Raw genomic sequence first — 14,170 nt, 5'->3', positions numbered from 1 at the left:
GTTTTGAGGCGTTTGCTGGCAGCAAAGGCATTGCCCTAAGGGGATGTGGTCTGTGGAGACTGTCTGAGGACAGGGAGGGCAGTGGGAGGAAAGATCCCTGGTGCGTGCAGAGCTGCCACGCCTGGAGGTCACAAATCGTCCCCCTTCGTGTGTAATGAGTCCAAAGTCCCGGCGCCGTGCAGAGCAGGGCACAAAGACAAATGGAGTGTGTTTGGCATGGGCTGACAGGCTCCTCATGTTTAGAAGGCAGGGTGGCTGTCTCCCTGCCCGGGAGAAGTGACACAGCTCTGACACAGGGATCTGCATCAGTTCCTGTCCCCACCACGAGCTCCTGTGGGACTCTGAGCTGCTCGTGTGCGTGTGCCTGTGATGGCTGAGGGTGCACTGTTCTGACAGGGAGGTGACCGGGGAGGCATTCTGGGGGTCTCCAGAGTCTGTCCCATGTCTCAAGGGCTCAGCCGTACCTGAGATGTTCCCGTGCTGTCCTCCCCAGCACCTCTCCTTGCTTTGGGTATTAGCTCTGCTGGAGGGTCCCTCTGGTGCTGTGGGAGCAGCCAGAGCACTCACATGCCAGGGCAGGATGTTGTCTGAGAGAAATGCAAGTGGTTTCCACTCTTGGTGTAAAACTGCACCCAGAGAAGCATTGAGGGGGGCCAGGATGCTGGGGAGGTGCAGAGCCCGGGAAGCCGGGCTGCAGGTTGAGATAAGGTGCTGTGCCAAGGGGAGCCCAGCAAAGCACAGCAGCATGGAGCCTGCCTCCACCCTGCAGCCACCGCTGCCCTTCCCCTGCTCCCCTCCAGCAGTGAAGTGCTTCAGGGACCAGCAGAGAGGAGAGTAAAATTGCAGGGTACCAGGTCCCAGCTCTCCGGGGGCTCTTTCCAGGGAAGTGCTGAGAGCGCTGGAGATGTAACCATCACATTTCTGTAGGGAACTTGGGAGGGGGAACCACTGGCAGTGCAAGGGTGGGGACAGGGCCGAGAACATGCAGCAAGGGCAGCTTTTGCTCTTCCAGCGACTGGACTGGAAGGGTTAAGCCCTGGACCTGACCCCCACCTCCCGCTGTCATTCTGGGCAGCAGAGCCAGTTGGTGACAAGAGGCTGATGCTGATGAGGGAGCATGTGAAGCCGGAGCTTGTGAATGGGGCTTTATCCCAGGAAGGACCTGCCTCTGCTCCGTCCCTGCCCTGCTGCCAGCACCAGCTGCAGGCAGAGTCCCGCAGGCAGCGATGTGCCAGTAGCCTCCGAGTGGGGCACACTGGGCTGGGGAGGCAGGAGATTCGCCCTTGGGCCAGGCTGAGTTTCCCTCAAAGTGCGTGGAGGTCTCCCGGGAAGACGTGTGTGGCTGAGCTGCACTCCAACGCACGGGGCTTTTGTGAGGGAGGCAGGAGAAGGTCTGCAGGCCAGCCGTGAGCAACCAAGGCCCGGGGTTTGGCAGGGGATTGTTCGGTACAGGGGAGCAGGGTCTCTGTTTAATGATATCTTCTCTTCTTGACTCTTTCAGATGAAAGACACAGGAAAGGAAGGCTGCAGCCCTGGTTGTTCCCTTACAGTGCCACTCTGGGGATGCTCCACCACGTCCTGCAGCCCTGACTGGGGGGTGGGCTCAGCCCCAGCACATGGACCATAGCTCTCCAGGTGGCACTGCTGCAGAAGGGAGCTCCACCAGGCTCCAAAGAATGAGACGGAGGCGTCCTCGCTTGGGAAATGCAGCTGCCTTCGTAACTGCTAATGCCTTGACCCTCCATTCGCTGTAAGGGTGTAGATTCATCTGTGAAACCACCCCACCGTGCCCTTCCCACCCAGCCACCCACCATGCCGGAGCTGGCAGAGCTGAGCAGCCCCCGCACCCCTGCAGACGCGGAGCACATCCAGAGGAATATCTTGGAGGAACATGTGGAGCTCTGGTGGTTCCAGGACCCCAAGAAGTCCATCCTATGCTACGGAGTGGCTGTGGTGCTGATCCTGGCCTGTGGGATCGGGGGCATCATCCTGCTGTATAGCACCAGCAGCCGGTCTGGGGAGTGGCGGCTGGCCGTGGGCACCACACTCTGCCTCCTGGCCCTGCTCGTGCTGCTGAAGCAGCTGCTGAGCTCTGCAATCCAGGACATGAACTGCATCCGCAGCCGGGATCAGATCGAGCTCCTGAAGAGCGGGGGCTTCTCGGACTGCCTGGTGCTGCTGCTCAGCGCCCTGGTGCTGGTGGTCTGTGGGGTCGTTCTCACCGTCCTCTCCACCACGACCATGCAGCTCAGCCCCGCGCGGCCGCTGGCCAGCATGTTCACCAGCGGGGTTGTCCTCCTGACTGCCGGCAGTGCCATCCTCCTCTGCCTGCTGCTCTACCTGCTCTGCACCTCCTGCCGCCAGGCAGCTCCTCGGAGCCTAGAGACTGGCGAGATCCGTGTCTTCACCATCTCCGGCCGCCTCGCTGCAAACAGGCGGCTTCCTCCCACCTCCAGCATGGCCAACCTGATCTGACCCAGGACGCCCCTACGTGACCCTCACTGGATACGACGCGTCAGCAGGGTTTGTGCCGGCCTTTCCCCAAGAAAAGTGAGTGCTGCGGTGTGCCTTGCGCTTCTTTTGGAGATGGCTGGCACTTGTTTTGCCCCAGGCTGATGGCACAGCAGGGACCTGAGGTGCCTGGATGGTCTCTGTGCCCGGATGGTCTCTGTGCCCTGGCGCGTTAGGAGCGCAGTGCTGGCATTTTATCTCTGCAAAGTCTCCTGCGACAGCTGCTGCCTGCCCGGCTGTGAGCCCTGTCAGAGTTAAGGTGAGCCTGTCCTGTACCCCTGGGGACCCCAGCACTTGGTTGGTTCCTGCAGTTCCCGCGGCGGTGTCCTGCACTCTCCTGGCAAGAGAGGCTGAGACTGCGGGTGGTGTAAAACCACCCCGTGCTCCGTGTAGAGACACCAGCTCGGACCTCTGTCTCAGCTGCCACCAGTGCTCTGTGCCTCTGAGCCCGTGAAGGTGGGCACACACTGAGTGTGCTGTGATGCTCTGTGTCGCACCATCCCCTCCCTCCCAGGCTGTGGGACCCGTGAGCAAAGTAGAGCCTTGAGCAGCTGATGAATGGCAGGAAATGTTCTGTGTGTCAGCGGGCATGCAGCGCAAGCGAGGGGAACTCAGGGAGCAGCAAGGGTTGCTCCCAAGAAAGCACCTGTGTGTCTGGGGGAGGGAGCGTGGGATTTGCATGGCTGGACCTCACATGACATGCTGTTTGTGTTTGCAATGCCAGGATCTGTGCCAATATTACCTTTCGGCAGCCCACTATCTTCTGTGGTCTATCAAAAGGGTGATCAAAGGGTGCTGGTGTCAGGGCCCTGCTGGGTTACCAGTGCTGGACGGCGTGTCGGGGCTCTGTTATCGCACCGGTGTGCTCCAGCCACAAACAGCAAGGTGCAGTCGCTGGGGGATGGTGATGGGATGCCCGAATCGGTGCGGTGTGAGGAGGGAGCACTGTTGCCCTCTGACAGGAGTTTCCCAAGTGGAGACACTTCTTGCTGCCACGGGAGCGCTGCAGCTCATCCCAGTCCCTGCTATGCCCAGCACTGCAGCAATCCCATCCCCACGCTGTTTCTGTCTCTCAAGTGCTGCAGCTTCTGCGGGACAGAAAAGTTCTTCTGCTACCACTTGGGCCCCTACAAGGTGTCTATCACTCAGGTGTCTTTCCCAGATGCAGACTAACAACTCACAAGAGCTTTTCCTGTGACTTGAGGCTAATTTACCTGTCAAAATTCTAATTTCCTCCACAGACCCATGAACCATTTCACTGCCCTTTCCATAGACACTGATCCTAACCTCCCAGCGAACCTGCTCCTGTGCAACTTTCTCTTCATCTTCCTGTCTGCTCCCACTTCCCCCTCTCCTGAGCTGCTCTGCCCCAGCCATTATTTTTGCTCATTATTTGTTATGTTCCCTCTATAATGAAACAAGACTGAGCTATTATTTTTTGGTGCCTGGTAGCAAATTTATTTGGAAGAGAATGGTAGCTCATTCCCTTAGTAACAGCACGAATCACTGTCCGTGTTACACCTGGAGGCAGTGTCAGAGTTCAGCATCAGGGAACCCCACCAGGTATATGCCGGACAATGAGGGCTTCATCCCTTCACAGCTCCAGACCACACCATCTCCCATGCACTCGAATCGCATGAGGGCACTTCTGTATTCATCCACTCTTGCCCTGGTCCTGCTGTCTTTCCTTCCCCCAAACCCTTGGATTGTTTTCCCCAAAATATGGGAACATCATTTTTGGCTTTCTTTCTGGGTGTTTGTTATTTCTACATTTTCATCTGCCACTTCCACATCATCTATAGATTTTATTAAACTGCCGTTTCCTCCTCTCTCTGCATTGCTTCCCTTAATCTGCCCGAGAGTTCAAGAGGGTGTTACTAAGCTCAGGTCCTTCTGTGCAAAATCCTCTGCAAAGCAAAGAGCCGTCCTTCCCCTCTGGGCTGTTCGATGCCCGGTCCCTGTGCATACACGGGGAGGGACAGGCCAGAGCCGGACAGTTTTGCACCATCACCGTGGCTGCTGCTCTGCACGTCTGTGTCGTGCCTGTGCAGTTATGCCAAGCCGCACCGCCTCTGCCGGCACCAGTGCTTTGGCAGTTCACTCCCAGCTCCCCCAACCTGCACATGTGGACAGGCCACAGCTGCCTGCACACCAGCTGTTTTGCACATCTGGGCATTTCTGTGAAGGTGTGTGACTGTGCCCAGCTCGCAGCTCCGCGCTGCCTGCATGCCGATGTGAATCCTCTGCTCCATAGCCCCTTCAAAAGGTGACCCAAGTGCCCACCAATTGTGCCAGAAAAGGACGCTCGTGGGCCGTGTCAGCAACCCGAGGAAATAATGGCAGAGAACAGGCTGTCCCCGAAGATGGCAGTTTGGGTGTCTGGCTGCCCAGATGGACAGCCTGCGCTGCCCCAGTCTCTGACAGCAGCGGTACTGGTTTGTTCCTTTCTTGATTCTTGTGTTGTGTGTGGAAATACATAATAAAGTGTTACAGAAGTTGACCGTGTTGAAAGCTTGTGACTGAGCGTCAGCCTCTCTGCGGAGCGGGAGGTGGCAGGGCTGTGCAGAGCTGGCCTCGGATCAGGCTGAGCCCAGGGCAGAAATCATGACAGCCCTGTGGCTGTGGTTTCAGCTCATCAGCTGCCGTGGCAATGCCACCACAGCCCCCCAAGACGCATGTACTTCTTTCCTGATACACAACTCCCACCTCCAGATGTGCGTCCATCTCTCTCTGCGTAAGGACCTAGACACAGCCGCTCCCCCTTACCACCGCCCTGTGAACCCAAGACCTTGCCGTGCCCCTGAAGGGTGCTCACGTGGAGCATGCGAAGCCTCCTGCATGTGTCGGTGCCGGCTGGTTTGTTTACAGAGAAGCTGTTTCACCCTGCGGTAGGGCCGAGCCTCCAGCCTCGCGGCGGCAGCTGCTGCCTGCAATGAGCCTGGAACCAGTCTGCCTGCATACCTGCTACTGGTCCCGTCCCCCAGCCTCCACCGCGGCCCCTCCGGCAGCTTGCTGGGGGAACCCCCTTGAGAAAGCTCCTCCTTTATTGCTCTGACCCCCTTGTACTCCCAGCTCTGCGTGCCAGGTGCATTTACACTCCCTGTGAACTGCCAGGCTCCTGCCCCGCTGGCACTGGAGCTGCCTGGAGAGGGGGCAGAGGGGCTGCCACGGGACCGGGACCCCCTGCACACCAGAAAAACAGCCATGTCTGCTGGGTTAAGGAATAAACGGGTGGGCCTCCCAGCAGGGTCAAAGTAGACAAGCAACCTACCACTGGGTACTGAGGGGTGAGAGTGACCAGCATCCTGGACAAATAACCCAGGGCAGTTCTCTTAAACCTCTTCTAACACATTGCTTAGACCAAAAGTAAAATACTGCATCTAGCAGGATTTCGTGTGATTGAAAAGCCCAGAAAATACCCTCCAAAAGATAACTGAAATGCATTTTCCCAGCCCTCAGATTTAAGTCTCCTATCTTAGCTGAAAGATATTAGAAATTTCCTGCAAAAATAAAGCTCAGTTTAGACACACAGCATTTAAGAGCGAAAACTGGCTAACCACTGAAACAAGGCAGCAGGTTTTCCTCCTCCTCCTCCTCCTGGTTTCAAACGGCACGTTCCCCGTCTGGAGGGTGCTTTGAATCACTGTCCCCTCTCGCCCATCCAACGCCTGACCCAGTCGTGCCCTTTGGTTTACATTCTCTGACGTGTATTATTTACTTCTGTATACACTGTGCTCTATAAATATCTTAATGAGTAGAGAAACAGAAAGGCAGTTCACAGTGAAATGGAGGTTTGAAGGATACGGGGGAATTAGCTGTGCTGCAGGGCTGCGAGAAACGCCATCCCTGTGATGATGCTTCATGCTCTGGAGCATGATGGAGAGATTCCCAGGCTACCAGGGACTGTAACCACCGGGCTGTGCCCTGGGAAATCTCCCCAGACGGATGGTACCAGCCTTGTGAATCACCTGCTAAGGACGGTGAATGCCGCTGCTGCTCCCTGCTTTTAACTCCAGCCTGACCCACACGGGCACGACTGGCTACCGCAGAAACAACTTGCAGTTACCAATGTCTCACGTGCTGTTTATCGTACCGCAAAGATGACAGGAATGCAGAAATTAAAATGTTCGTATAACTCCACGGGTAGAGATACAGACGGGACTCCGTAATGGGTGCCGGGGGACAGGGCGGTCTCGCCCCAGCGCACGTGCCTGCCCGACGCCACAACGGGCGCCGCCGCGTTGCTCGGCTCCGCAGAGCTGGCATGGGAAAGGTAAGTGCAGTCCTGGCACGTCCTGCTGGAGAAGGGAGAGAGAAAAGAGAGAAGGGCCGCAGCAGGAAGCAATGCTGGAGAGACGTGCACAGAAACCCTGCGACGACGCACCGGGGCTGCCCGCGCCCCAGCAGGTGACAGATTTGTTTGCACAGGAGCACTCGCTGTGCCACAGACCTGTGCTCTCACCGCCGCAGTTAACCAGGGACGTGTTTATGGTCCTTGAAAGCACATGCAAACAAAACCACACCCCGGCTGTGGGGCTGGGGGTCTCCTCCCGACAAACCACTGCAGGCAGAGGCAGGGTTAAATCACGCTTTAATCACACCCTGGAGTGACAACGCATTGGGGCATTGGGGGACGGAGCAGGGCTGGGTCTGGCACCGTGGGGCAGCAGGACCCATGCACGAGACCCTGCAGGGAGCACCAGGGCAGGCTCCTCTTCCACTCGACCAGGCTGCCCGGGCGTGATAGGCACCATCTCCTTCATCCTCAGCATCTGAGCAGGGCTGGGAGCGCAGCAGAGGCTCTGGTGTCCCCGTGCCGGTGCAGCCCCGCTGGCGTCACGCTTGGGCACCGTGGGGCTGGCTGCCTTCAGCCTCCATCACCATTCACAGCTTACCTCATCTCCCCTCCTCTCCACTCCTTTCCTCCTGCCCCCAGCTATGTGGGGCCAAAAGCCAAGGGCAGGTGGAAAAGGGCAGGAAGGGGATGGAGGTGGGGGGAGGGTGAGAGGCCGCAGCGGTGGTGGCTGGGCTGCAGGCTCAGATGGAGAGGTGTACCTCCCGCTCCTCTTCCTCTGGCAGATGCTCACTTGGCTGGATGTAGTTGTCCTCGATGAAGCCATCGTCATCCTCAGCTTGCAGGTCAGCAGCACCAGGCATGGGGTGGTTCTTGCTGGCCCCCTGGCCTGAGGACCCCCTGTCCCAGTCACTGCTGTCCTCCATGGGGCTACCTCCGATAGAGCTGGTTTCGGGCAGTGGCCGGTGGCGGTAGCTGGCGAAGTTCTTGTGGAAGAGCTTGCACTTGGCAGCCAGAGCGATCAGGATGGAGATGCTGATTGCTGCCACCAGGAAGCCCACCAGGTACGGCCAGCTCCTTCCTGCCTTCGTGGTGGGCGGCGTGGTGGCTGCAGTGCAGGAAAGGCACGTCAGGGCATGGCAAGGCAGCCTGTGGCATACCCAGTGTTCCTCAGCTGCCAGCGCCGTGCGTGCCTGCAGTATGCAGCCAGCACTGGATTGCTTTCGTTAGGAGCAATATAAATGCTCTTCACCAAGAGCTAGCTACTAAGGGTATGTGAACACTGTGGGGAAAACAGCCAGACAGCAGTTTGATACTGCTGCCCATCACCGTGGAGTCTGTGCTCCATGTGGCTTTGTGGCATCTGCCGAATTTCTGTTGCAAAGCCAGCAAACACCTCCAGGTGGTGGCCACCCTCCCAACCAAGCCACTGCACCAGCAGCGACCCAGCAGCCTGAGCCCCTGGGACTGCGGGGCAGAGCAGGGGCTCTCTGCCTGCGGTCCCCTCTGGGGTGACGGAGGGCAGGAGGGAGCTAGACCTTACAGACACCTCTGTAGCCGCACAACTTACTGTTGCTGTGGGTCACTGTGATCTGCTGGGCCGTGCTGGCCCCCCGAGGAAACCGCTGCTTCATCCAGCAGCCCAGGTCCTGGGAATCCAGAGCTGCGACCTCCCGGCCCCGCAGCCCCGGGGGCGACGCGCAGGTCACCTGCACAGCTGGGAGACACACAGGCTAAGGTGGGATGGGGGTCTTCGCCCATCCCCTCCCCAGTTTAGAGAAGACGATCCTGCTTGCTCCTGGGTTGATGGGACGCATCGCAAGGTGCTCCTGGCTCTGCCCTCCAGCCTCGCCAGCCCTCAGCATGCTTTAAGGCACAACCAAAGAAAAAAATCCCTGACCAAGGAACTGTGCAAGTGCATGACTGTGATCAGCAGGCTCCTTTTAACTGGATAATGCCAAATTCATAGATATGGATAGAAACCTCACTGTCTCAGGGCTGCTCTCACCTGAGCTGAGCTCAGAGCGTTGGACTACAGGAGGAGTGACTGAGTGCTCAGCAGCTCCTGAAAATGTGGTCACTCCACATAGATACATACAGGTGGATTTACGGGCAGAAGTGCACGTGCAGCCCCTTTCCCAGAAGAGTGGCTAAATTATCTGCTGTCATTCCTAGAAATCTTTGTTATCGTGTGTAACTGCAAGCAAGGAGCGGACCCATCACCTTTCTGTTCGCTGTCCCTCAACAAGGAGGGAGAGGTCCCTGGAAAGTCATCTCAGACCCTGCCCAGGGGTTGGAGCAAAAGGATCGAGCGGGACCCCTGCACCCGGGGCTCCTCCTGCCCGACACCTCTCCTGACACCCGTCCCCGTCCACTCACCTCGCCTGCGCTGCAGCCACTGCTGCAGAGGGTGTGCGGTGCAGTCGCAGACCCAGGGGTTCCCTTCCAGCCGGACCTGCGGGACTGCCTCCATCAGCTGCAGGCTCCAAGGGTCCACAGAGACCAGCGCGTTGTGCTGCAGGTCCAGGTGGAAAAGAGCCTTCAGCGGCAGGAAGAAAGGGACCTCAAGCTCTTGCAGACTGTTGTTTCTTAGAAGCAGTGTGTGCAAGTTTCCCAAGCCCTTGAAAGTGTCCGTGTGGAGGTAGGCGATGCTGCAGCTGCTCAGGTCCAGCAGACGCAGTGCTCCGAGGTTGGAGAAGACTGCTGGGCTCAGCGCCAGCAGGGCATTGCTGGACAGGTTGAGGGAGTGCAGGGAAGCGAAATGCACCAAAAGAGTCCCGTGACGGGGCACGACCAAGGAGTTGAAGGAGAGGTCCAGACCGGTGATGTTCCTTGGAAGGGAACTTGGAGCGTGCAGGAGGCTCTTCCCATTGCAGTTGGCCCATCCCTGGGAAAAGAGCTGCTGTCTGAGATGTGCTCTCCATGCTGGGGAAGATCTCTAGACCGAGACTCCCCATGAGTTCAAATGTCTTAATTAATTACCCTTGCAGAGTTTAAAAAAGCAAAGACACAAACACGTTCAAAAAACACGTGAGCTGCCAGTTTTTGTGGGCTACGATAAATGGAGAAAGATGAGCCGGACAGCCCAGGACTGAGAGCAGCCGACTGAAAGAGTAAAGGAGGAGTGTGGAGAGCTGGAGGAAACCCAAACAGACAAGGTAGGTGTGAAGGGACCAGTTTGTCTCCCTCCTGTCCTCCCTTACTGGGCAGTTGTCATACGGGGTCAGCTTGAGAGGGCCTTCCTCTTCCTCCCCCAGATCCCCACCTCCAGCCCCTGGGGAGCTCTTGCGTGACACAAGGGCATCCTCCCAGCTGGGGCAGGGAAGCAGGCGAGACCCCTGCCCGCTGCGAGGGCCGGCAGAGGCAGCCGGCTGGGATGAAGAGCGGTGGGCATCTGCACCAGGCACCCGTGTCACGAGCTGCGCCGCAGGACCTGTGCGGGACATTGCAGCCCTGCCAAGTTTCTGAGGATACACCGCGAGTGGCAGCGGCTTCCTGCAGGCTGGCTGTGGCTATGCTAGTGAACAAAACAGACCAGGGACCATTCGCTGTCCCGAAAGGCCAGCAGTGCATGCCGGATGGATCCATTGACCCACAGGGATGGATTTTTTTTTTCCCAAAAAAAACCAAGGTGACCCAATTCAAGCTGGTTTTGGGGTACAATCCCCGGCACGTGTTACTCCCGCCTGGGCTTTATGTGGGAGAGGGCCAGCTGCCCAAACTGAAGCCGCCAGCGAGCAGGTCAGCAATTTAAGTTTGGTTGGGCTGGCACAGGCTCCTGCTCGGTGCCGTGTTTGGGCCCCGCAGGCAGAGATGCCGTGCTGGAAGTTTGCTGCGGTCTGTATTCGTGGGTTTCTAGGTCTGGCTGCTTTCCAGCTAGCCAGCCTTTGCATTTCTTTGCCTCTCGCGTGATCACCTCTGCTTTCATCCTCCCGTTCACCCAAATCTCCCATCAGGCCCTGCCATCCCTGCTCGCTAGAGGAACAGATGTGCACTTCGAAACCTGGACCGAGCCATGGGGGCACTGCAGAGGTCCTGTCTCCAGCTCAAAGAGGGCTGGGCTCAGGGAGGCTGGAAAAACCAGTGCAAGCCTCTTGAGGGTGTATCTGAGAACTCAGCGGGCAGCGCTGCCCTGTGCCATCTGCCGTGACAGCCGATTTTCCTGCCGCCTCCCAGCTCCTGCCCGGTGCCACCGAGCTGCTGCCCACGGCGCTTGTCCCGGTGGGATGGGTTAGTTATATTTCCTGCTCCTCACCAGGCGCTCAGGGATCCTGTCCCCATGGTTGCCCTGACCCTTGCTTCACTGCATCACCGTGCTCTGGAGAAGGGAGTGAGGGGCTGGGAGCCCCTCCAGGCTGTGCCTTGCTGCTGCTCACCATGTGCCCCTTATGGGCAGCTGTGTTATGGCGGCAGCAAGAGACCCCCAGAGTCAGAAGTGCCACGGCTCAGACAAGGCTTTGCCAGCCCTGCCATGCTCCGGTGAACGGGCTGGACAACGTGACGCGTTCAGCCCAAGGATGGGAGCCTGAGGAGGGGTGTTGTGGGTCTGGGAGATGGGGTGCTGCAGGGCTGGGAGCAGGACGGCCAGGCTCCAGGTGTGGCTGAACCACCCCTGTGGCTGGTGGCCACTGGCACGGCGCATCTCCCCCTTAACGCTGCTTGCTCCCACAGGTTTTGATTGCTAGTCGTCTCTCCAGCCGTGCAGAGCAGGAGCTGCCAGGGCCTGCTGCCCTGCAGGCACACGGTGCCGCCATCCCGGCTGTGCTGGCAGAACTGGGAGTGGGGTATCCCTGCCCACCCCCCCCCGCCTGCGCCGGAGCCCCCTCGGCCCCCCCTACCTGGTGGTCGAGGCTGCAGGGGTGTCCCGTCACCACTGACCAGGCGCAGAGGAGGCTGCAGACCCCAAGCAGGCAGGCAGGAGCCATTTGGCTCCAGGAAGCTGCCGGGCAGAAAAACAAGTCTCAGGGAAAGCTGGGAAGCCGGCAGAGCCGGCTGTGCTGGGCGAGGTGTGGCCGCGGCCGCACAGCCCGGGGTCCCTGCCGAGCCCCCGCGCCCCAGCCACACGTCCCCGCAGACCACCAGCACCTGGAAGCCAGCCCGGCTGCCGCCGTGGCCCCGCTCCCTCCCGGCGGCCGGGCACGGGTGAAAGGTGGCGGCACTGGTTACACATTAACCACCGCACCCCGCCACCTCCCGCCTGCAACCTCCCGTCACGGGGGACATGGGGACCGCCAGCATCTGCCTGGTGGACTGTGGGGTGCCCTGGGAGCTGCCTCGGTGGGAGCAGAGCACCGGGAGGTGCTGGGGGACACGAGGAGGAGGGGGACACCTCTGAGGCATCCGCCGTGACCGAGGACAGCCCGCTGCTGTGCCCCAGCTCCACACGCCCAGGGCAGGGGCACGCAGCAAGCCTTGGCCAGAGACGCTGGGGCTGAGGCAGCAGGAGTGTCCTACAGGAAAACAGAAGCCTCACTGGGATTCAGGCAGAAAGGTGTTTAAAATGTGCCACAAATGGGCATAAATGTGCCACAAATGTGCCTGGGCCCGGCAGTGGCTCAGCGGTGTTGGTGTCCCAGCAGCGGGGAGCCGCTAGTAAAAATGTGAGTTCCCTGAGCAGCACCCAGGGCTCCTGTGAAGGTCCCAGAGGATGGGGGTGCCCCACCACCTTCGGCACCCCCAATGCAACCCCAATGGCACCCCCAATGCACCCCCCAGCCACTCATCAGTAGTGCTCCCTGCCAGCCCTGCCGTGGAGTCAGCGAAAATATGAGAAATCCTGTCAAAGCAGCACCTTGCGGGTGTTTGCTGGCACAGGGTTGGGTGGGACGTGCTCCCAGGCCCAGGGGTGCTGGGGTGGGTGAGGGGGCGAGGGATGGCAGAGACACATCCCGGGCTGGGGGGTGCTGGCAGCACCCGCTCCCAGCTTCACCTCCGCAGCAGGAGGGAGCCCCAAGCTCTCTTCCCCGCTCCCTGCTCCCAGCTCCCGCTCCTGCTCAGCATCAGGAAGCCGCCTGCCAACAAGAGCACTGCGGATCTGCAGTTTCCACTGCGACGGCGGCTGGGACAGGGCGGCCCCGCTTCCCCCAGCCGACAAGGGGCTCCTCCGCAGCCGCGCGTCCCACCCTTTCCTCAGGGAAAGGCCTTCCCAGCAGCCTGTCCTTCATCCTGCGAGCGTGTGGTGGATGCCAAGGCGGCCAGGCAGCTGCCTGCTCCCCAGTCGTCCTGCCGACGCGGCCAGGCGGGCTGGGGATGCTCGGCCATCCCGCTGCCACGCTGCTCTGATGCATGGCGGCAGCAGCCCTTAACCCAACCTTGCAGGGCCTCCCCGGGCCCGGCCGTGCACGTAAACCAAAAGAAACAGCCGGAGAAGCAGGACTAGAAAATGCTGCGGCAGCCCAGCCCGTCGGTGGATTCACAGGGCGTTTGCATTTCCTATCAGGAAACGTATCGGTGCGTTATGGTTTCTGGCATGCAGTGCCGTGCATTAGAATGTGCAAATGATAACAAAAAAGGGGTATTTTTGTCACTCTTTTTTTTTTTTTTTTTTTTTAAGTCGGTTGTGATTCAGCAAAAAAGTTGAGGTCTGTGAATTCAGCAGAAATTCAGGTGCTTTCAGTGTGCTGTGGGTTGGGCAGCCGGAGCTTTCCATGTTACAGGGAGCAAGCGTGGCGAGCTGCTTTGGCTGGGCTCGCCTGCACCCAGCTCCCCGGTTCCTCTTCTGGAGATACATGAGGTTAAACTGGAGCTGTAGGGTCCTGGTTTGGTGTCCCCACAAAAGATCCCGGAGAGGTTTCCTCCCTCACCTCCAACCCGTGGGGTCTGCGCAGATAGACACCTCTTATCCAGGTGTTCCTAGAAAAAAAATGCAAAGGGACAAATCAGCTTGGGTCAGATCCCTCGATGGATCCCTGGAATCTCACCTGGTGTGGAGAGCTGACCCCAAATGGCTCCCATTCCCCAAAAGAGCAAAGCAACGTGCTGGTTCCCCTCTAGCAGTAAGAGCGGCCATGCTGTGCTCCCCGAAGGAGCGCGCTGCAGGGCCTGCAGTTGCAAAGCCCTCCAATAAAGCGTGTTTGTTCTGGGTAAATAATCCTGTCCTCAAGCGGATCCTCGTGTCAGAGGACATTTCACAGAGCACACCGTAACTCACGGCTCTGCATGCTGCTGGGGGAGCACAGAACGAGTTGCTTCCCCAGGCGCAGGACGTGTAAGCACGCAGTGGCACGGTGGCAATTACAGTTCTGAGCGTGACCAGCCCCTACAGCCACCGAACTAGGGGAAGAAGCATTTATTTATCTATTTGTATATCTGTCCCCCTCCTGCAGCTGTACTGAGTGCGCAGAGGAGTCCCTGACCCAACGTGCT

At 58.9% G+C, this 14,170-nt stretch overlaps 2 protein-coding genes across 2 annotated transcripts; one reads left to right on the top strand and one right to left on the bottom strand.

The window, feature by feature from the left end:
• The first annotated feature begins 1,804 nt into the window (after positions 1-1,804).
• On the top strand, positions 1,805-5,086 carry TMEM125 (transmembrane protein 125). The gene has a single exon (XM_063343190.1). It carries the CDS (start codon positions 1,813-1,815, stop codon positions 2,473-2,475), a length of 663 nt encoding a protein of 220 aa, XP_063199260.1. The 5' UTR covers positions 1,805-1,812; the 3' UTR covers positions 2,476-5,086.
• A 1,548-nt stretch (positions 5,087-6,634) lies between these two features.
• Positions 6,635-11,936, bottom strand: C8H1orf210 (chromosome 8 C1orf210 homolog). The gene is made up of 5 exons (XM_063343990.1): positions 11,891-11,936; positions 11,644-11,744; positions 9,185-9,692; positions 8,376-8,522; positions 6,635-7,913 (listed from the first exon to the last, which is right to left on the bottom strand). Exons 2-5 carry the CDS (start codon positions 11,728-11,730, stop codon positions 7,549-7,551), a joined length of 1,107 nt encoding a protein of 368 aa, XP_063200060.1. The 5' UTR covers positions 11,731-11,744; positions 11,891-11,936; the 3' UTR covers positions 6,635-7,548.
• Positions 11,937-14,170: the final 2,234 nt, after the last annotated feature.

The sequence above is a fragment of the Chroicocephalus ridibundus genome, chromosome 8 (assembly GCF_963924245.1).
Source record: "Chroicocephalus ridibundus chromosome 8, bChrRid1.1, whole genome shotgun sequence".
NCBI classification, from domain to species: domain Eukaryota; kingdom Metazoa; phylum Chordata; class Aves; order Charadriiformes; family Laridae; genus Chroicocephalus; species Chroicocephalus ridibundus.
Note: the sequence above shows the minus strand (reverse complement) of the source record. Positions and strands in the feature narration are given on the sequence as shown.

What these genes read in the sequence shown, in the direction of transcription:
- C8H1orf210 (XM_063343990.1), bottom strand. Translation starts at nt 11,730, where the DNA reads ATGGCTCCTGCCTGCCTGCTTGGGGTCTGCAGCCTCCTCTGCGCCTGG. An exon ending in GTGGCTGCAGCGCAGGCGAG is followed by an intron (nt 8,523 to 9,184) that starts GTGAGTGGACGG and finishes TGTGTCTCCCAG; the next exon opens with CTGTGCAGGTGACCTGCGCG. An exon ending in CACAGTGACCCACAGCAACA is followed by an intron (nt 7,914 to 8,375) that starts GTAAGTTGTGCG and finishes CCTGCACTGCAG; the next exon opens with CCACCACGCCGCCCACCACG.
- TMEM125 (XM_063343190.1), top strand. Translation starts at nt 1,813, where the DNA reads ATGCCGGAGCTGGCAGAGCTGAGCAGCCCCCGCACCCCTGCAGACGCG.